Source organism: Colletotrichum godetiae (genome assembly GCF_030913485.1).
Source record: "Colletotrichum godetiae strain CBS 193.32 chromosome Unknown BDP55scaffold_31, whole genome shotgun sequence".
Taxonomy (NCBI): Eukaryota; Fungi; Ascomycota; class Sordariomycetes; order Glomerellales; family Glomerellaceae; genus Colletotrichum; species Colletotrichum godetiae.
This window is the reverse complement of record NW_026851279.1, coordinates 356,879-376,852: the sequence shown is the minus strand read 5'-3', so window position 1 is coordinate 376,852 and position 19,974 is coordinate 356,879. Positions and strand designations below refer to the sequence as shown.

Sequence of the window (19,974 nt, the reverse complement as noted above, 5' to 3'; positions counted from 1 at the left end):
GTTATTTTCGCTGTCCTTTTCGGGTTCGACGTCTCTGGTTCTTGTTCTTGATACCACAAAGCAGGATGGGATTTTTGCGTTTGGCGTTTTCAGAGGTCAAACAACAGTCGGTAGTAGACAACGGGGGATTGCATACACTAGGCGTAGTCTGTGTACATACGGGTGATAAGACTACGCCAAGGAATCCAAGGACCCTCTCAATTACCTTACTTTGGTGATTTCAGTTCTGCTTTACCCGTGATTGTTGAGAATACCGAGTTGGCCATGCTTTATTATGTATTAGAATAAAATGACCTGACTAGAGTTTTATACATGGACCATGGGTGCGGTGATTAGTGGGAGCTTTTTGAGCATCAAGGTCGTTTGGGCGTTGGTGATGAGGGTTGGGGGAGGGTTTAGTTATCCTCCTTCTTGTCCTCCTTCTTCTCATCCTTGGAGTCTTCCTTCTTGTCTTCGGACTTTTCTCCCTCTTTGTCCTCGGACTTCTCCTTCTTATCCTCAGGCTTGCCTTCCTTCTTATCTTCAGATTTGTTGTCCTTCTTGTCTTCAGATTCTTCCTTCTTGTCTTCAGACTTTTCTTCCTTATCCTCGCCCTTCTTCTCGTCCTTGGACTCTTCCTTGGGCTTATCCCCGGACTTATCCTCCTTAGACTCCTCCTTGGGCTTCTCCTCGGAGTCGTCAGACTTCTTTTCCTCCTTGGGCTCCTTCTTATCCTCAGACTTGCCGTCCTCCTTCTCCTCGGGCTTTGACTCTTCCTTGTCCTCAGAATTGGAGTCCTCCTCCTCCTTCTCCTCGGGCTCATCGTGCTTCTCCTCCTCGTCATGCTTGGCATGAGCGCCGCCGTGGCCCTTGGCCGGCGCGGGAGCGCTCCACGGCTGGATTACGGCCAGGCCCGCAGCGAAGAAGACTACTGAGCCAATGGCGCTGTATTATGGAACAGTGGTCAGATGAATGTTCCTTGGCAAAGCAACTGGTGTAGTATATATCCCAAAGTCCACAGAAGAGACTCAATTGAAAGAGGCCAGTTGGTCTCAGATTGGGGATACACAAAGGCAATTGACTTACAGTGGGAGCTCGCTCTGGGGCTTCGCGCCATGTTGGCTGGCGTAGGTCCTCTGGCCAACCTGAGAACGGAACTGGGGACGGATGGTCCGGCGCGCCGAGGATCGGAGGGCGGAACGCAGGGGAGCTGCTCTGGCAAAGGACATTTTGGAATTTGTGTAGGGAGTGGTGTCCGTGAAATGCAAGGGAAATGCTCAATTCGCTGAGGTACAATGAAGGAGGAAAGCTCAATGGCACGACCAATTGGAACAGTTGCGAGTGTCCTTTGGAAAAGAAGATTACGGATAACGGGAGAGAAAGAGAGAGAGATGAAAAGGACTAAGAGAGCAGCAACACGATAAAAACCCGCTTGGGAAGCACGGGAAGGAAGCCAAAAGAAGGAAAAAAGCTGGGGTTAGCTTGGTGTGGCTTGGCCTTGATTTCTGGCCTGTTCAATGTTGGCGCTGACTTGAGTGACCTGTCTGGCCTGCCGTCCGAAGTCTAGGAGCTCGGAGCTGCGAGCTTGCGCACAGCAACCAGCAACGAGCTTCCAAGAGCAATTCGGCCAATGGTTGGGAAGAGGCTGGATAGTTCCAGATGCCGGGTGTGGCTGGTTCCCCACAGCTTTGTGGTGACGACATTTGCCGGGGGGGCCGCACGACATAATCCCAAGTCGGGGGGAGCTCGAATACTATGGAGGTTCCACTTGAATGCTTATCTAATCTTTTACCGGAATAACTCCTCGGAGGATGGGTGCTCCGTCCCGTCTCCACTGCCATAGACCGGGAGCCGATGGTTCTCCCTCCCAGGGGACTTGACGCTCCAGCGTGGTGGTCACTGCGCGGGCAGGCAGAGCCCAGTGGTGGGGGGTCCACTATCGCGGGGCAAGAACGTCCCGGAACTGGTAGCATTGAGGGGACCTCTCTCCGTCCTTTCCTTAGGTACTCCGTAGTGTATTGTCTAAGGTAATCCCACCCAACGACACTGACCGGGCCCTTTCCTGCCTGGAGCTCTGGGACCTGTAACCCCACCACCAACAACGCCTCTTTCACGAGGGTCTCTGTTGTTGTGATCCAAAGCCAACATCAAAGACACCCAACCCAATTTACCGCCGCGATACACGCCGTATCTTCCGCCATCTTTCCACTTCTCGCGGGACGGTCGATCTTCTTTCCTCTTTTTCTCTGCATGGTCAGAGCAACCGATTCCCCGCTGACACGCCACCTGCCGCGATAACCTCCTCCTCACCTCGATCTTCCTTCCACCTACCAGACCACGCCAAACGAGACGATCCGAGATGGCTTCGTCAAGCGTCCCCACGAACCCGACACCCCAGACGGTGATCCAGCTGGTGCAGAAGCTGGGAGACGCAGACCCGGATTTCCGGTTCATGTCGCTCAACGATCTGCTCCAGGTCCTGGCGAACGGCAAGCCTGACTTTCTGCACCACGACTACAATGTTGCCGCGCGTACTGTTGATAGCATCATCAAGGTGCTCGACGATCAGAATGGAGAGGTGCAGAACCTGGCGATCAAATGGTGCGAGAATTTACAACCCCTCCCGTCCAAATCCGTTCTCGATTGCCCAACGAGCAATTATGGCAAGAGCTGACCAGTTCCCCTCTGCAGTCTCGGACCGCTGGTCATGAAAGTCCCGACCCCGATTATCGCACCAATGATTGAGAAACTCTCTACAATCAAGCTGAAGAACTCGGTTGACAATGCTGTCCCCTCGCTCGCTCTCCGCGCCGTCATCATGGCCCTCCCGAAACCCACACCTGGCCTGCCGCCCACCAAGGACGTTACAGAAGCATACCAAGCCGTCAGTCGAGTTCTGATTCCAAGGCTGCTGGGACCCGGCGGCAAGACGCAGCCGCAGAACCCTTCCAACAACATTCAGTTGCCGCCCGTCCCGCAGGGTCTCCTTAAGGTGGACAAAGACCTGAGCGCGGAGTCGGTGGACATTCTGATCGAGGTTGTCAGATGCTTTGGCGTCATGCTGTCGCCCCTCGAGGTCGAGGCGATGCAGGATGCGGTTATCACCCTGCTCGAGAACGAAAAGACGTCGTCGGTCGTGAAGAAGAGGGCTGTGGTGGCTATTTCGATACTTGCTGTTCACCTATCAGACGACCTGCTTAGCCACATGGTCCAGCGCATGGGCAACGACCTGAACAAGGCCGATATCTCTGCCGTCACACGCCGCCTCTACATTTCCATCACCGGCTCTTTAGCAAGATCGATCCCCACCCGTTTCGGCTCATACTTGAAGTCTCTGGTGCCCTTTATTCTCCAAGCTTTGAGCGAGGGTGAGCTTGAGAAACACCTGGAGGAGATCAGCGACGGAGATGACATCGGCCAGGAGTTCAACGAAGTGCGAGAGTCCGCCCTTGTGGCTTTGGAGTCGTTCCTCGCCGCCTGCCCAACACAGATGCGCCCCTTTACCGACCAAGCCATCCAGGCAACTCTCAGATATCTCAAGTACGACCCCAACTACGCAATGGGCGACGACGACGAAGATATGGACGTTGATGACGAGGATGAGGATGAGGATGATGATGAGTTCGAAGACGATGCTGGCTTTGACGATGATGACGACGCAAGCTGGAAGGTCCGGCGTTGTGCCGCCAAGGCTCTCTACACTCTCATCTCTACTCGTGGAAGCGGTGATTTGTTAGAGAACGGCGTTCTGTACAGCCAGGCAGGACCCACTTTAGTGAAGAGATTCGATGAGAGAGAGGAGAACGTCCGTCTCGAGGTCATTGCATGCTTGTCTCTCCTTGTGCGCAAGACAGGCGAGGGCATGTACCCCACAGATCTCTCTCTCGACGACCAGGAGCCCGAGGCGCCTAGCTCGATTCCTATCAGCAGAAAACGCAGACGACAGAGCAGCGGCGGCGGTTCTATGAACACCCCTCATGCTGCCACGGGCCTGACGTCCCCAACTCTCGAGAGAATCCCTTCAACTGGGCCCCGCGCAGATCTGGCTCGCTTCACCCCGACAATTGTGAAGGCTTCCACCAAGCTTCTCAAGGGCAAGGTTATTCCTACCAAGCAAGCAATCATCAACCTCCTCGATGATATTATCACAGTTCAGCGAGGCGGTCTTTCCGACTACTTCAACGACGCCATTGGCCCCATCATTGAGTCTATTAAACCCACTGGAGCGTCGTCACTCTCCTCGTCTCTGGCTGCCTCTGGCGGAAATGCGTCCGCAACGCCCAGTACTCTGCGTGTTGCCGCCCTTAAACTCACCAGCGATATTGCCAAGACCCACTCGTCGAGCCTCTTGCAGCCATACCTGACCAAGATTGTGGCTGGCGTGATATCGGCAGCAAATGATCGATTCTACAAGATCTCAAGTGAAGCCATCGGGACGATCGAGGAGTTGGTGAAGGCAATCACTCCCCCTCGGTCCAAGATGACGGCACAAAAGTTCAAAGGCGAGCTCCAGAAGCTCTTCGACACAATCATGAACAGAATCACTGCCACCGATGCCGACGCCGAAGTCAAGCAACGTGGCATTCACGCATTGGGAGTATTGCTGTCTAGAACGTCCGGTGCCGATGGAAATGGTCTGATCCCTACGGAAAAGAGACTGGCTGCCTTGGCTGCACTTCTCGACCGCCTCAAGAACGAGACCACTCGTCTGGCTGCCGTCAGAGCCGTCGATAACGTTGCGGCTTTCAGTACTAGCAGTGGCCAGCTCGAGACGTCGTGGATTCGGGAGGTCGCTTTGGAGCTGGCGGGACAACTCCGCAAGGCTAACCGAGCTCTTCGCGGTTCTAGCGTGCTCGCACTCAAGCACTTGGTTGTGTCGCCGACCGCCAGAGGCCAACTGGATGCGGACACTATCCAGGGCCTGGTTTCGTCGCTGGTACCCGTTATCAGCAACAACGACACTCATCTGCTGGCACCAGCCCTGCTTATTCTCGCGACCCTCGTCGAGGAGAACGCAGACCTCGTGGTCACACAGTCAATGACCGCTACTATCTGCAGTCTGCTAAAGTCGAGCTACGCCAGCATCGTCCTGGACCAAATCCTTATTCTTGTCACGAAAGTTGGCGAGAGCGGCGCTGGCCAGCCTCTCATGCAAGGGCTTCTCAATGACGTTAGTATCGAAGGAGATCCCGTTGTCGTGGGCAAGGTTATTGGTGCACTTCTTGTGGCCAGTGGAAGCTCGGCTGGCGTCACAGTTGAGAGCTTCATTTCCGAGTTGCAAACCAGTTCCAGGAACAAGGATGACGCTCGCTTGAGCTTGGCACTAGCGGTGCTCGGTGAGGCTGGTCTCCGTCTTGGAGCCAACTCGCCATTGAAGGCGGAACTATTCCTGCAACAGTTCCACGACGAGCCCGACAAGGTCTCTATTTCGGCTGCAGTAGCCCTTGGCCGAGCTGGCTCAGGCAATGTTTCCGAGTACCTCCCAGTCATCCTGGAGACCATGCAAAAGGGTGGCAACACGCAATACCTGCTTATTCAGTCGATAAAGGAGATCTTGCAGCAAGTCAACGTTCTTTCTGCCGAGGTCTCCAAGTTTGCGGCCGACATCTGGCAGCATCTCCTTTCTGCCTCTACTATACCCGACAACCGAGTGGTGTGCGCGGAATGTGTGGGACGACTGACCATCATCGACTCTCAGACCTTTATGCCTCAGTTGCAGGTAAGTTTTGATAATTTCGTGACGGAGAGAATATAGCTAACAGCGACAAAGTCCCTTCTTAGAAATGAGAACCCCGACATCAGAGGCATGGCTGTTCAGGCAGTCCGATACACGCTTCCTGATAGCGACGAGGCTTTTGACGCCATGCTAAAGAATGTCCTTGTCGACATGCTGCTTGTTATGCTGCAGGATTCGGAGATGGACAATCGTCGCTTGGCGATGTCGACGCTCAACTCGGCTGCGCACAACAAGCCCGATCTGATTTTGCCTCACCTTGGCGAGCTGATGCCCTTTGTGTTGACCGAGTCGGTGATCAAGCCACAATTGATCAGAGAGGTCATGATGGGCCCTTTCAAACATATGGTGGATGATGGCCTTGAAGTTCGAAAGGTATGTCATGTTCAACTTTAGAAGATTTAGTCCGGCCCCTGCTAACTACAAACACAGAGCGCATACGAGACTCTGTACGCTCTCATGGAGACGGCCTTCTCGCGGATCAATAACATTGACTTTTACGACCGCGTGGTCGCTGGTCTGAAAGACGACAACGACATTCGCAGTCTCTGCAACCTGATGGTGTCCAAGCTTATTGCACTTGACCCTGATGAGACTACCCGTCGCCTTGACTCCATCGCAGAGGCATACCGCGCCATCTTGTCAACCAAGCTTAAGGACGGAGCCGTCAAGCAGGATGTGGAGAAGCAGGAGGAGGCGAACAAGAGCGTTCTCAGGGTAACGCTCTTGCTCGGAGACAAACTCAAGGGTGCCAAGGATGGTTCCGGCAAGGGGACCGCCAACGCGAGTGCTGGGGGTGCCAGCCAGGCTTGGAATGCGTACTGGGAGTGGGTTAACAAGGAGTTCCAGGCACAGCTTAGAAGCCTGCGTGAGGAGACCAAGACCCTCAACATTCTGTAGTAAAGATGCTACATAAAATGAGATGAGGGATAGTTAGAATTCTAAGAACAACAGAGGATGAACAAGATTTCAGCATTTGATTTTACGTGTAAAGGTTCCCCAGAAGAACACGAAGGCCTCACAGCCGAGGCGGACTGTGAATCCAAGTGCCTTTCTTGTTCCGTGAGGTATGCTCCAACGCTATACTGGAAAGATGGAGGCGATCTCGCTCTGAAGTCGAAAAATGAGATGCCCTCGCCATGGCCATGTGTCATGAGAAGATGGACCAGTCTTCGCGTCGCGAAAGCCTTTGGATATGTCGATGATTAGAAGAATGCGACTTCTTGAATCGGGCCCTTTGCTCTCTCGATGTGTTTACGCGTAGATCTCCGGCCACGCACTAGGTATATAAGTCAGAGAGGATGATATGCAACGGGGATTATCCCATCAGTAAAGGGTTCTGTATTCCTTCATTAGTGCTCGATAGTCGACGCGTTGAGAAAAAGGGCAGCGATTCGTAGGGTCTTTGGCTATTCGACATCCTTTATCTCTTACAGTGGCTCCTGGCTCTCATCTAGATAGCAAACGTAAGAGACAGCCATAAATGCCAGCGTAGGCCGTATGATAGAGTCTCTTTTGGGCCAGCCAGATGTACTCGAAAGTATATCCATCACTGACTGCCACACAACTACTTGGTGCTATCAGTTGCTGTGCACATTCCTCGACGTCGGAACTATCTCTAACCGAATGTACTCCTAGTAGAAATGTACTAAAGTCTTTGAGTGGACTATCATTCTTTTCTATTATATACCTCTACGAATATAAGGTGAGAAACTACTGGGTACGCGGGACGTTGTAATTGAAGGCGTGACCTGGGGAGTAGTATTGCCACACTGTGGCGTGCGACGCCACACAACTGTGGCTGCACATATAGATGGGGGCTTTCTGCCCACACCATTCATAACAATGCAAGCCTGACCTTACACACACATGAGAACCCACCTTATACGGTGACAGGTATCCGCCTTGGGCCGGGTCTTCCCCCTATCCCGCATTAACGTTCTCAAATAGAGAAGGTGGTTTGGAAAGCCGGGCCTTTCTGGCGATTTCTACAGCCCGCCCGGCCTATGGTCATTAACATTATTTCAATAGAAAGAGATGGAGAGTATTGCCTAAGATATTTATATTAATGTGGGTTAGCCTCGCATTCGCTTTTTTACTACTGCCTACCTAAGGTGGACTTTGGGAATCCTCCTTTGTAAGTACTTAAAGAGGATCACTACGGCAACTCCACGTCTGGCTCATTAATGTGGCAAGTCAATCTTATGTTGGCATTCAACCGGCTGTCTCGATGTCATTTCTATGCTTTTGATTTCCGGGCAATACTCATAGAAACACTAGAAACAGGGGTTTATTGTCAAGTAGTCTTACATAGTAGCATAAAGTTCCTGTTGATTCTCTCCTTCTGGAAGCAGGTGCGTATACTTTCAAGTATAAGTCAAAAACGCGGATAAGCCTGGGAATCTTCTTTTGAAAATCCTAGAAGAATGAGCACGGTGTGTTTAGCACACTCTGCATATAAAAAATTCTTCCGGGTCATTCACGAGAAGTACTCCTCGAAAACGATGAGATTGGCCACTGAATTAGTTATTTGAACTGAGCTAGATTAGTGCGGCTTTATAGGAAATCCAGGCATATTGCTCCAGACTAACACGGGGCTCGGGTTCTCAACACGCCATTCTGTAGACGCAGGTGCGAACTACGTCGCGCGGGCAATGTTAGCCTGATTCACTACATGCCATCAATAGACGAAATGAGGCCACAATACCAAATCTCTCTACGCACTCAACGCACAACCACACCCACTCTCTTCTTACATAGCTGAAGTCTTGGTGCTCTCTTTTCTCTCCTTCTCTGCTTCCTACGAACTCCACCTGGCGAACCTCGCAGCCCCCACCAACTCAACACTCGCAACCCTCGTCACCAACCCAACTTCCCAACTCCGCAACACCAGCATCCACTCTTGCCAACTCCACCCACTCACGTCACAACCCCCATTTCCCACAAGCCCACACCGCACGACCCAGCAAACACTTCATATTCGTCTCAGTCTCCCATTCAGTCATCAACCAAGACAACAAGCCTTGTTGGCTAAGTGGTATAGCGTCTCACTAGTACCTAGTGACATGAGAAGATCGGCGGTTCGATTCCGCCACGAGGCATACAAAGCGTAGTTCCCTCTAAGGGAGCGATGATCTCTTTTTGCGGTTTTTGTCTACTGGTAGGTAATACAGTCATAGTTTATGAATGTGTTAATGAGTAGATGGTGAAAGTTACTCGATTATATTCTGTCCTGGTTGACTGAGATGATACCATGCATATTGTCTACATCTATAATCAAACTTCAATTTTGCCAAACGTTTCCTGTCAAACGGTGATAGATAGACACATGATGCTCGTCATCAGGCATACTCAAGTAAAACGCCTTGCGACTAGGTACGTCGACGGTTGCTAGCTCGCAGTCGATGGAAACAAAGCTGGTTCGTTTCTTCATCAACTTCAAAGGCACACGGCCGAACTACATAATCGATCAACCTCTCTTCACAACACGGCAGCACGACCAGAGACCATCATATGAATGGACAAAGAAAATTTGAGTATCTACGGAATCTGACACTACCCAACCCTAATTAAAACACAGCAGACAACGCTGGCGCAAGTTGGAAGATCCAAGCCTACCCACGCTGATTGCTTAAAGCAATAGTACACGAATAAGTAGCTTTTGTGCAGTAGCCAGAGTCACTTCTCTATCTTTCGCTTTCTCTCTCCCCCCATTTATCCACCGCCTGCCTTCTTGGCTTCCTCGTCGGCCTTGGCCTTATCGTCTGCCTGCTTCTTCGCTTCCTCGTCGGCCTGCTTTTTCGTCTCTTCATCGGCGGCCTTCTTCTTAGCATCTTCCTCTGCATTCTTTTTTGACTCTTCCTCGGCCTTCTTGGCCTCCTCTTCAGCCTCTCTGGCCTTTTTCGCATCCTCCTCTGCTCTCTTTCTTGCTTCGGTCTCAGCCTCGGCCTTCTTCTTATCTTGTTCTTCGTCGTTCTTCTTCGCCTCCTCGGTGGCCTTCTGAGCCTCGCCCTCGACGAGCGTTGACTGGGTACCTTGTTCCTCGTCGTCTACATCGACCAGTCTTCCGGAATCCCACTTCTTCTTGGCGGCCTTGAGCAACGACGGCAGTTCTCCGCTCATGTCGCACATGCCACGGAAGCTGCCGTTCTCCTTGCGAATCAGCTCGTACGGGTGACCGTACTCGACGACAGCACCCTTGTCCAGAACAAGGACCTTGTCGTAGTCCACAATAGTCTGCAGGCGATGGGCAATGGTGATGATGGTGCTTGTCAGTTCGCGGATGGTCTCCTGAATCTTGGTATCGGTAGCGTAGTCGATGGAGGCTGTCGCTTCGTCCATGACCAGTACATTGGGTCGCTTCAAAAGGGCACGGGCGAGACAGAGAAGCTGGCGCTGACCCTGAGACAGGTTGGAACCGGACTCCGAGACAGTCGACGAGAGGTTGAGGAATATATTCTTGTTTGTAGGCGCAATGGAGGAGCCAGGGCTGGAGTTCGAATCTCCGCGAATGAGACCCAAGTTGGGCGTGGCGGGCAAGATCGATCCGGCAGATGGCGTAGTCGGTCTAGTCGCCGGTCTAGAAGTTGACTCGTTGGGGCCGATAAGCTGCACCTTGCGGAGCGCCTCAAAGATTTGTTCATCCGTGTACGCATCGAAGGGGTCCAAGTTGCTGCGAATAGTGCCCATGAAAAGGGTGGGATCCTGAGGGACGATAGTGATGGCCTCACGCAAATCGCGGAGCCCGATCAGGCCAACATCGATATCGTCAATGAGAATCTTGCCTTCGTCCGCCTCAAGGGCACGGAAAATAGCCAGAGCTAGCGAACTCTTGCCAGCACCTGTCCTGCCAACGATACCAACCTTTTCCTTGGGGTTAATCTTGAAACTGAGACCGCGCAAAACGGGGTCCAAGTCTGCGCGGTAGCGAGTGGAGTAGTTGATGAATTCAACGGATCCTTGGCTGGGCCAGTTCATGGGAGGACGGTTCTTCTCGTCAATCGGTTCGGCCTCCTGCTCAACGTCTAGGTATTCCTTGATACGCTCCACAGAGTTCATGTTTTGCTCGTTGATAGCGTAGAGACGGATGAGCCACAAAACATTCTCTGTGAAGCCAATGGCGTAACTGAGGGAAATACCGGCAGAACCAGCATCGACGGTACCGGTACCAAGACTGATGATGATGAAGACACCGGCGAAGAAGGAAACAGTATCACCAAGCACATCAGTTCTAAATGCGAGCCAACGGTTGGCAGCCCACAGGTAAATGAAGGGGCGAGCCTGGACGTTGATCTTGGACAAGTTCTCCCGGATGAAACGACGCTCGTCACCGTAAGCTCGGATCGTCGTCATGCCGGACAGCGTCTCTCCAAACTGCTGGAACAGCGGGCTTCTCTGGACGGACTCGAGACGCTTGAGATCTCTGGAGGCCCGGAGGTAAAACGCACCAACGAAGTAGTAGGCGGCAGTAATGAAAACACCCGCGATGAGGAAGCCGGGGGTAATGATCGTGATCAAAACGACGGTAACGAGGATTCCAAGAGCACAACCGAAAACGCCAATAGCGATCGGTGCGACTTCCTGATCCACGGCCTCGAGGTCCTTGCTGAAGCGGTTCATCAGCTGGCCGAGAGGAGTGACGTCGAAGAATTTGAACTTTGCCCGAGAGACGCGAGTAATCAAGTCGTCGTGGATCTTCTTGGACGCGGTCAGAGAACCGTAGAAGACCCAAATGTCCCTGATGAAAGCAGCAACAGAGCCAGCCAGACCAATAATGGCGAGAACGGTGAGATAGTAGGTGACGTTCACGTCCGCAACGGTGGAAGTACTAAAGTTGGAGCTAATGCGGTTACCGTAATTGGCGATCGAGGCGAAGTAGGTCGGACTCAATGACTGCTGGCTGTAGCTGTGGGATGCGGTCGAGAAACCGATGTGCGCAACCTCCTCGTCAACGTATTGATTAGCCCACTCTCGCACCCAGAAGTTGGTAGCAACACCGGACATCTGCTGGAGGCCGAAGACAGTAAGAGCAACAGCCCAGAACCACCAAGCGCCCATGGAGGAAAGGTAGAGTTGAATGACGGGCCACTTGACAGAGCCGACGGCCTTCTTCTCCTCCATGGCGTCCTTTTGCTCCTTCTTCTTGTCATTCTTCTTCGATCGGGCATCGCTGGCGCTTTCGTCACCTGGGTTGACCACAGTCTCGGAGCCATCCTCGCCAACGCTAGAGGGAACACGGGACGGAATTCGGGACACTGAGGCAGAGTTGATAGCAGCCTTTTGGACATCTTCACCCAGCTTGCCGGCAGCGATAAGCTCGGCAGACGGACCCTGGGCAGTAACTCTGCCATTTTCGAGACACACAACAAAGTGCGATGACGGAGCACAGAGTTGGAGGTTGTGGGTGACAAGAATGCAGGTTCGGCCCGCCATCAAAGGACCCTTGATGGCGTTGTTGAAGATCCATTGTGCTGTGTGGGAATCAACGGCACTCAGACAGTCGTCCAAGAAGATATGTTGAGAGTTGGAGTAGATGGCACGGGCAAGCGAAATGCGTTGCTTCTGGCCACCGGACATGGTGATACCCTTCTCGCCAACCAGAGTCTCATCGCCGTTGTCAAGGATTTCAAGATCACGCTCCAGAGCGCAGGCAACAATCACATCTCTGTATCTCTTCTCGTCGTAAGGCGCAGCAAACAAAATGTTGTCCTTGATGTTGGCGTTTACGAGCCAAGCAGCCTGAGCAACATAGGCAACCGTGTCGGCCAGACCCGTCTCAGGATCAGGTCGGACATCCTCACGGCTACGGCCACCAGGGCAGTAGACCTTACCCTCGACCAGAGTCATCTCGCCCAGCAAGGCCATGAGCATGGAAGTCTTGCCTGAGCCGGTGGGTCCAGAAATGATGTTGAGCTTGCCAATGAGGAAATCGATGTCCATGTCCATGAGGCGGAAAGCCATCGATCCGTCATCTGCAACAACGTCCTTGCCGCCCCAGATGAAGTTGGCCTTGCGGAGACCAATGACCTTGTTTCCCTCTTCATCAACATTGTCCTCACCGAGCTGTTCATACTTCTCAGTCTCCTCCTCGGTAAGGAACTCTTCGACACGATCCAGTGAGACCTTGGTCTCCTGAACATGGGCAAACATGTCTCCCATCTGATCAAGAGGCACGCGAAGGAGCATGAAGAGAGAGATGGCAGTGAAAGCAACCGATGGGTAGAGCGGCTTGTGCTCAACGAGGGTGTACATCAAGAAGGAGAAGAAGGTGATGAGAACGGGCACCGAGTTCCACACAGCAACGGCGAAGGACCAGATGACGTAACGGGATCGAAGAGCCTTCAACTCAGCGGCACGCTTCTCGTCCACGATACGACCAAACTTGGCCTCCCACGCGAAGTACTTGATGATGCGAATGTTCTGAAGAACCTCGTTGGTCACGTTGATGCGCTTATCGGTGGCACCCAGAATCTTCTTGGATGTGTTGGCGAAACCTCGCGCGAAGCTGTAGTTGATAGGCAGGAGCAGAGCCATCACAATCAATCCAGGAATGGCGCTAAGCCCCATGACATCCCAGAGCAGGATGATGGCCACAACAAGCTGGGTCGGGGCAGACGCGCAAATGAAGTGCAGGTAGGCCGTGACTTCGGCAATCTTGAAGCTGTCGACCGACATGAGGTTGATGATAGTGCCCAAGTTCGCTTGCTCGTCGTCCTTGGCCGGATCTTTCGCGGCGCCGTTAGCAGCAGCCTCAGCATCGGCCTTGTCTTTCTTGAAACCAAGTTTCGCCTTGATCTTTCCAATCAAGCTCTGCTTTCCAGCAGCGGGCGCCTTCTTGCCGAGTTCCTTGTCCTTGCCGGCCGAGGCCTTGCGTCGGAGAGCCTTGGCATAAATTTCACCGACCATGATGGCGCGAATACGGATGCAAATCTTGCGGCCAATCCACAGGGCGTAATTGTCTGCGAAAGATCTGATGATGTCGAGGACTGGCAAGAGAATCACATACAACCACAAGACGTTGATGGGAGCGCCCTCGGGTTTCTCCACGTATTCCAAGATGGCCTTGAGCAGTAACGTCGGGGCAAAAGTGAAGATGCCTGCGAAAGCAGCCAGAGCGAACTGGAGCAGGAGCTCGCCCTTGAAGTACTTGAGCAGATGCCAAGCCAGGGTTGTGGTTCTCTTCATTGCCCGGTAGTCGGCCAGGACTGCGGCTGCCTTCTCCTTGGGGACCAAGTTCCAAACGCTCTTCATCTCCAGGGTTTCCTTGTAGCCACGGGTGATGATAGGGTCGACCCAGGAAAACGTGGCCAGGGAAAAGAGAGAGGCGAGGGGCTCGCGCGAGGGCTCAATGTCGCCTTCCCATTCCAACAGCACTGTCTTGTTGCCCTTGCGAGTCGTGATTGCCAGGCCGAAGAGAAGCGAAGTCAAGACGAACTCGACAATGACGAGCGTCTGCGCAAGGCGGCTGCTTGGGTGGATAAGGACGGAGCGGAAGATGCCCACGGTGAACAGCCACTGGAACAGGTAGATGGTGGCGGTGTGGTTCCAGATGCGAGGGACGCGCCATTTCGTGTTTCCGAGGAAGAGTCGCAGAGTGGCGAGAATAGCGACGTAAACCCAGGTCACCAAACCTACAATGGTGACCAAGAAGCCATGCTGACCCGGGACAGTTCCAGTGACCAATGCAATGATGTGTATGGCGATCAGACCGGCGATTCCAAGCTCTTCGACGACAATGGTCAAATTCTGGGCGGGGGGGCTGTCGGCCTGAACAATGGATCCTTTGGTGGTAGTCTTGACCAGAGCAAGGCGACCGCCGCCGTTCATAGTCAGCGCCTCGTCATCGTCATCCTCGGTCTCCTCGGGAGGAATGTCGGTGTGGCCGTGGTGGTGCTCTTCCGGGACTTGCTCGTAGCCATGCTTGCGGTTCTTCGCGGCGCTTCGGAACGCCTGTAGGCTCAGGTGAAGGAATGAGAAGCCTATGACAATCAGAGGAAACAGGATTTTGAGATAGCTGTGGTGAGAGATGAGTGGTTAGTCAACGGGACAAGCATCATGGGCAACCGGTTCGGCTGCACCGTCAGATCGTAGTTGAGGATGGCATTGGTGGGTTGAAGGCATCACGATTTGTTGCGCCGTGATGCGACCTGGTGAGGAAGCGGGCTTGGGGACAAAAAGACTCACTCTTGCTGGAAGCACGGTGTGAGATCGTCAATGTCCCATATCGGCCAGCTGCACTGAGCAAAGCTGCCCATGTTTGCTAGTACCCCACTCCCGGGTGGCGGGGAGAAACGCCAAAAAGAAAGCGATCAATGGCTGAGCTCTGACGACGATTGGAGTTGGAGTTTGGAGTTGTTTGGGGTAGTACGGGATGGGATTTGACAACGGCGTTTCGGTTCGGTTCGCAGCGGTCGAAAGAGAACGCGGGTGTGGGAGCCGACCTCGGACCTGGGCGAGGCGAGGAGAAAGAATACAGCAGCAGCAGCAGCCAAACTGACGTTGACCGGGGCGTGGTTATCGATCGCACTGCTAGATGTTGTTGTTGTTTTTTCTTTCCTGGCTGATAGAGAGAGAGAGGGAGGGAGGGAGTCGGCAGAGCGTATGTGTCCCGAGATCGCACACGGAATCTTTAGATGCCAAAGTTGTGACGCGGGAGGGGGGGGGGGGGGAGGGGGAGGGGAGGGAAAAACAAAAAAGGAAGAGAGGAAAAGGAAAGAGATGTAGGGAGAAAGTCACAAGTTGTTGCAGAATCGAGAGTTTTTGGGTGGTGGGGAGGTCAAGGGAAAGAAAAAGCTAAGGTAAGTTCCTGAACTGGCTGGCGGCTGTAGCTCTGGCTCTTTCTCTGGCTTCGGCCCCGGGCTCAGTCTGGCCGTCAGTCAGTCCTTGGTGCGTCTTCCTCCGTGTCAGACAGTCAAGTCAGTCTGCTGTTTGTCTGGTTTGCCTGGATCTTCCGTCGCTGTGCCGGTGAATGGTTAGCACAGGGCAACGACGATTGTAATGACTGACGACGGCGAGCGACAATGGGAAAGAATGGAAGCCCTGTCCAGGCTGTCCTGGATCATGGAAGCATGTCGAGGTTCCTGGCCGGTGGACAGAACAAGTTGGGATATCCACAGTGACACTCACATTGGTCGGAGTTTGGATCCGTTTGGCCAGGAAGGTACAGGTATCCGCAAAGCGCAAGGAAGGCGAGGCCGGAGCAGCAGTGAGGCAGTCCGCGGCGAGCAATAACGGGTTAGTAGCTGGAGCGGGACCCAGCAAAGGTACCTTGAGTCTGGATCCGAGAAAGCGAGGGAAGGGGAAGCCTGAACTTCTGATGGGGGAGGAGAAAAAAGGTGTGGAGGGGGCGAGCGTCAGTGTCACTGTTTGGTAACAAAACAATCGAGTCTGGATGATGTATTTGGTCACTCCGAGTGTGTGGTTGTAAGGTAATGTAAGGTAGGTATTCCGTGTTGCGTACGAAGTACTGTGTCGGGGCTGGGACTGAGAGTCTGTGTGTAAAGACGAAGGTTCTCAACGATGCAGGGCCCGTCCTCGTCCCTCTCATCCCTCGTCCTTGGTCGTCCCGCCTTGTTGTCGTGACTCGTCTGTCGTTATCACGGTGTGGCCAGTCCTGGCGTATGGAGTACCTGGCATGCCTCGCCTTGCCCACTAGAGAGTAATAAGGCACGAATAGGGCGTCTGTTCAGCATGACGCCGCAGCCCGTAGACAGATGGCTCGTCCGGAGGAATGAAGCCAACGAGACAAGCAACAAGACGCAATGAATGCAGAGTATCCGTACAACAAAATGAAGGCATGCAGATGGCACTCCGTACTCCCACTCCGTACCCCGAGGTGCAGTGCAGTGCAGGTCGAGCCAGGGTGCGCAGGGTCATGCCTCCCCGCCCATATGCACGACGATAGCAGCGTTGAGCCCTCGACCAGTGGGAAGCTTCAATTCCTGGCAAGCATGTGCTGCTCTGCTCCTTTGTACGGGATGCCTATCCATAACCCAGAATGGCTGCAGTCCCATGTCTCGCCTTGCATCGCTCGATTGTTTGAACTCTGGATTTCCGTCCCCCCACCGCCCACCGCAGCATGTGCAGTCAGGCAGTCAGACCCGGCAGGGGACAACCAATGTTATCTGTTCACTGTCAGTCTTCGGTACGGATACGTCGTAAGGAAGAGGAAGAGTTCACTAGGTATGCCGATAACGTGCGCGCTTGTCGACAAGCTTCATATTTGGGTGAAATGAGTTCTCGAAAGACTGGGTAGACTGACTCTGTTTTCGATTCCGTGAGAATGATGTAACTTGTAAGCCATGTTCCTCCATAGACATAGGCACCACAGGTGTCCGTAAGTAATGGAGGTAGTGTACCTGCTCTTGTTCTTTCTTTTTCTTTTCTTCTACGGATACTTCTTTCCCTGTTGTCCCCTTCCATTCTCCCACCGGTCCAGAGTGCACCTTCCTGGTCCCAGGTCCCAGTTTGCGTGGTTGGTTCAGGTCTGCGGAGTACGGAGTACGTACTTCGTAGTGCCCGGTCCACTGATGACATAGAAAGCTCGGGCCCCACCATGACTCGGTACGTACCGGAGCTCGAGCTCTGGAATTCAACCCGAAGATTAAGAAATTTCATCGACAAGCCATACAATGGTACGTACCTGCTTAATGTCTTCTGAAGCTTGTCAGAAACGGCAAGGGCGAATAAACAATAGGAAAGACCGTTGCATGTAACAGAGGACAGAGCCCAGGGAAGGAAGGTAGGGAAGGAAGGAAGCTATCGTGAGTCTTGCCTTACACTACCCAGCTGCACCGTCCTTTCTCACTTGTCGATATCTTCCTCCCTTTCAAGTACACCTGCGGCTTCTCTGTCTTTATCGTCATTCTCTCATTCATCTACCAAACATTCGTCCTGCAATCACCAGCCATGCATCCCTCCCTGGGCCATAGACGTTGCTCCCGGCAGCCTGACGCCCTTGCAGGCAGATGCTTGCTTCCCACCTGTCGGCCTGGCAGCCTTTCCACGCTTCTCTGCTCCACACGCCGTGTTTATTGTTGCAGGAAACAGCGGCATAGGCAACGCCGTATCAGCAGCAGCGACACTCCCTGATACTGCTGCACATCCGGCCAACAAAGCAGAAGACGAAGAAACGCCGTTGCGGCTTTGCGACTTTGCGACTTGCCTGTGACAATCGGGCACCTACAACCTGCAACCACCGATGAGATCAGCATCATGTCTCAAGCCAAGCCAGAGCTCCAGACTTTCTACCAAGTGGTGGGCACCGATGGGGTGTCTTACATCACCTTGACCTACCTAACGCGAATGCCACGCTGGGATACCAGTATCCGCCAACAATACCTACGTCCTGACTTTGGCATGGCCATTTGCGCTCACGCCCCTCGTCCGTACTTTGCAAGAGTATGTCATGCTCAACCGTCTGTCCACCAATGTCATACCGCCAAAACTTGAGAAAAAGGTGCTTGCAAGCCAGGTTGACACTTCTACACAATGCCTTTGAACAGGAACACCCCACATCTATCCAGTCGCTTCGACGAGGACAGACTGTGAAGACTGAGTACGGTATAGCCGCCACGAGGCTCAAGGTTTCCAACCTCTCCCGGCCCAGGAACGTGCGGTGCGCCGTCTCCGCTGCCGCTCCCGCCGCCAACGTCAGAAGCCAATTTCGCCTGCACCCACTACAAATGCATTGCGTAGCTCTTTGCCCGACACTCAGTGCCCCCGATACTGCTGACTGCATCCAAAGAATGCTTCCGGGATGCAAGCTGCGAGGGCATCTGACATTGAAAGCATCCTGTCATGCTTCGCGAATTTGCAAGCTGGAGGTGGTTCGAACGGCTCGGGAGGACTCGCTTCTTTCGTGCTGACTTAATTGCACATCCCAGTCTTTGACAGAATCAACTCGGTCCGCAGCAAACAATGATCAGCCCTCAGTATCCGTAACCCCAGCACCAGTTTCCGGGATCCAGGCCAGACTCCAAAGAAACGATAGGCGAGCATTCCCTATGGCGAAACCAAAGCCTCATGACCTGCTAGCAGACTCCAATCATGTCAATTGAATTGCTTATACATTCATCACGCGGCTGCTCTCTACAATGCACTCCAAACCCCTCATTTATTTGTCTTTCAAAGCAGAGGTAGCCCGGGCGAATCACGCAACATCGCTTGGAGTCAGCATATCTGGACTCGACCCTCTAGAAATTAGAATCGAGCCCCATGAACCCGCACCTCCAGGCACCATCACTGCCAGATGGTCGACCTTCCCATTGAGGCAAGATAATGCTAGGGAACCCGATCCTTTGCTACAACCCCCATCCCAGATTCGTCTCTATCGTGGCCCCCAGGCCCGTAATCCATCTCAAAAGAGCGGCAGTCGGTCGGCCGTCATAAAGCAATTGCATATCAACGGCTTCTGACTCACCTTCACCGCCATTCGGGACCGCAGACTACAAACGCAAGTTATGTCAACTGGACCCTGTCACCATCCACCGCCATCTTTACACGGCTACAACTTGGACAAGACGCTACCACCCGATGGATGCAGCCCTCTGGAGGAAATCGCCCAATACTATTTCCTAGTCTCATCCTGTGCGTACATGCAGCTGGCTGAAGCACACAATGGCATGGTTGCGGGGGTTGGAGGCGCTACAGATCAACCATCACCGTGCCAGTAGCTCATGATTGGCCCGGCCATTGTTCGATAAGAAGCGGACCTCGCGTGTTCAACGGCTTGCAGCACGCAAGCGTGCAATGGTGGCTTCGGCGTTGCGGCGGCTCCGAGCAGTGCACGTACTCCGTACCAACTCAACTCCGACCTGTCTGTCCTACCTTCACTCCTCCTGTCCTGGCCCGGGGAACTGTTCTCTCTCTCCAAGCGCAGGCAGGGTCGTCGATGAAGCAAGCCCTGTCACTTCTCTCCTCTTTTGACGTTACAGCGCAGATGCGGTCAGGAAGACGAACTACTGTCCGGGGAACTCTAAAGTACATCATATCATCCTGGACGTCAACTACCAGCTAGCTACGGTCTACCTACCAACTCTACGCTGATCCTGAGCGAATGACACACCCATTTTTGGGCTTCATCCACTCGGATCACTTGCTCCTGCAGCCTTCTTCTCACTTTCACAGGCAAAGAGCGGTTTCTCTTTGCTCGACTGTGATGTCCCCTCGTTGACCGACAGAAAATCAGTCGTCTTGTATCTGTACATCGCACATCTTGGCAGTAATTGTCCGTGCCCACCTGGGCGATCGGCCTCTTCTTA

At 53.3% G+C, this 19,974-nt stretch overlaps 3 protein-coding genes and 1 non-coding gene across 4 annotated transcripts; 2 read left to right on the top strand and 2 right to left on the bottom strand.

Moving 5' to 3' along the window:
• Window positions 1-395: 395 nt before the first annotated feature.
• Window positions 396-1,208, bottom strand: BDP55DRAFT_634084 (uncharacterized protein; the record flags this gene model as incomplete). Its single annotated transcript, XM_060572632.1, has 2 exons — window positions 396-924; window positions 1,066-1,208. 2 exons carry the CDS (start codon window positions 1,206-1,208, stop codon window positions 396-398), a joined length of 672 nt encoding a protein of 223 aa, XP_060427470.1.
• A 937-nt stretch (window positions 1,209-2,145) lies between these two features.
• BDP55DRAFT_225136 (TATA-binding protein interacting) lies at window positions 2,146-6,732 on the top strand. Its single transcript, XM_060566105.1, has 4 exons — window positions 2,146-2,580; window positions 2,671-5,698; window positions 5,750-6,088; window positions 6,146-6,732. Exons 1-4 carry the CDS (start codon window positions 2,339-2,341, stop codon window positions 6,611-6,613), a joined length of 4,077 nt encoding a protein of 1,358 aa, XP_060427469.1. The 5' UTR covers window positions 2,146-2,338; the 3' UTR covers window positions 6,614-6,732.
• A 2,001-nt stretch (window positions 6,733-8,733) lies between these two features.
• BDP55DRAFT_t224 lies at window positions 8,734-8,814 on the top strand. Its single transcript has one exon. It is a non-coding gene; the product is annotated as a tRNA-Thr (tRNA).
• A 613-nt stretch (window positions 8,815-9,427) lies between these two features.
• Window positions 9,428-14,967, bottom strand: BDP55DRAFT_556340 (ABC transporter; the record flags this gene model as incomplete). The annotated part of the gene is made up of 2 exons (XM_060569578.1): window positions 9,428-14,726; window positions 14,897-14,967. The coding sequence occupies 2 exons, from the start codon at window positions 14,965-14,967 to the stop codon at window positions 9,428-9,430; spliced, it is 5,370 nt and encodes a 1,789-aa protein (XP_060427468.1).
• Between the last annotated feature and the right edge of the window lie 5,007 nt (window positions 14,968-19,974).

Excerpts from the sequence above, each read along its gene's own strand:
- BDP55DRAFT_225136 (XM_060566105.1), top strand. The coding sequence starts at position 2,339 with ATGGCTTCGTCAAGCGTCCCCACGAACCCGACACCCCAGACGGTGATC. Across the intron at positions 2,581-2,670 it reads CAGAACCTGGCGATCAAATG|TCTCGGACCGCTGGTCATGA; the intron begins GTGCGAGAATTT and ends TCCCCTCTGCAG. Across the intron at positions 6,089-6,145 it reads ATGGCCTTGAAGTTCGAAAG|AGCGCATACGAGACTCTGTA; the intron begins GTATGTCATGTT and ends CTACAAACACAG.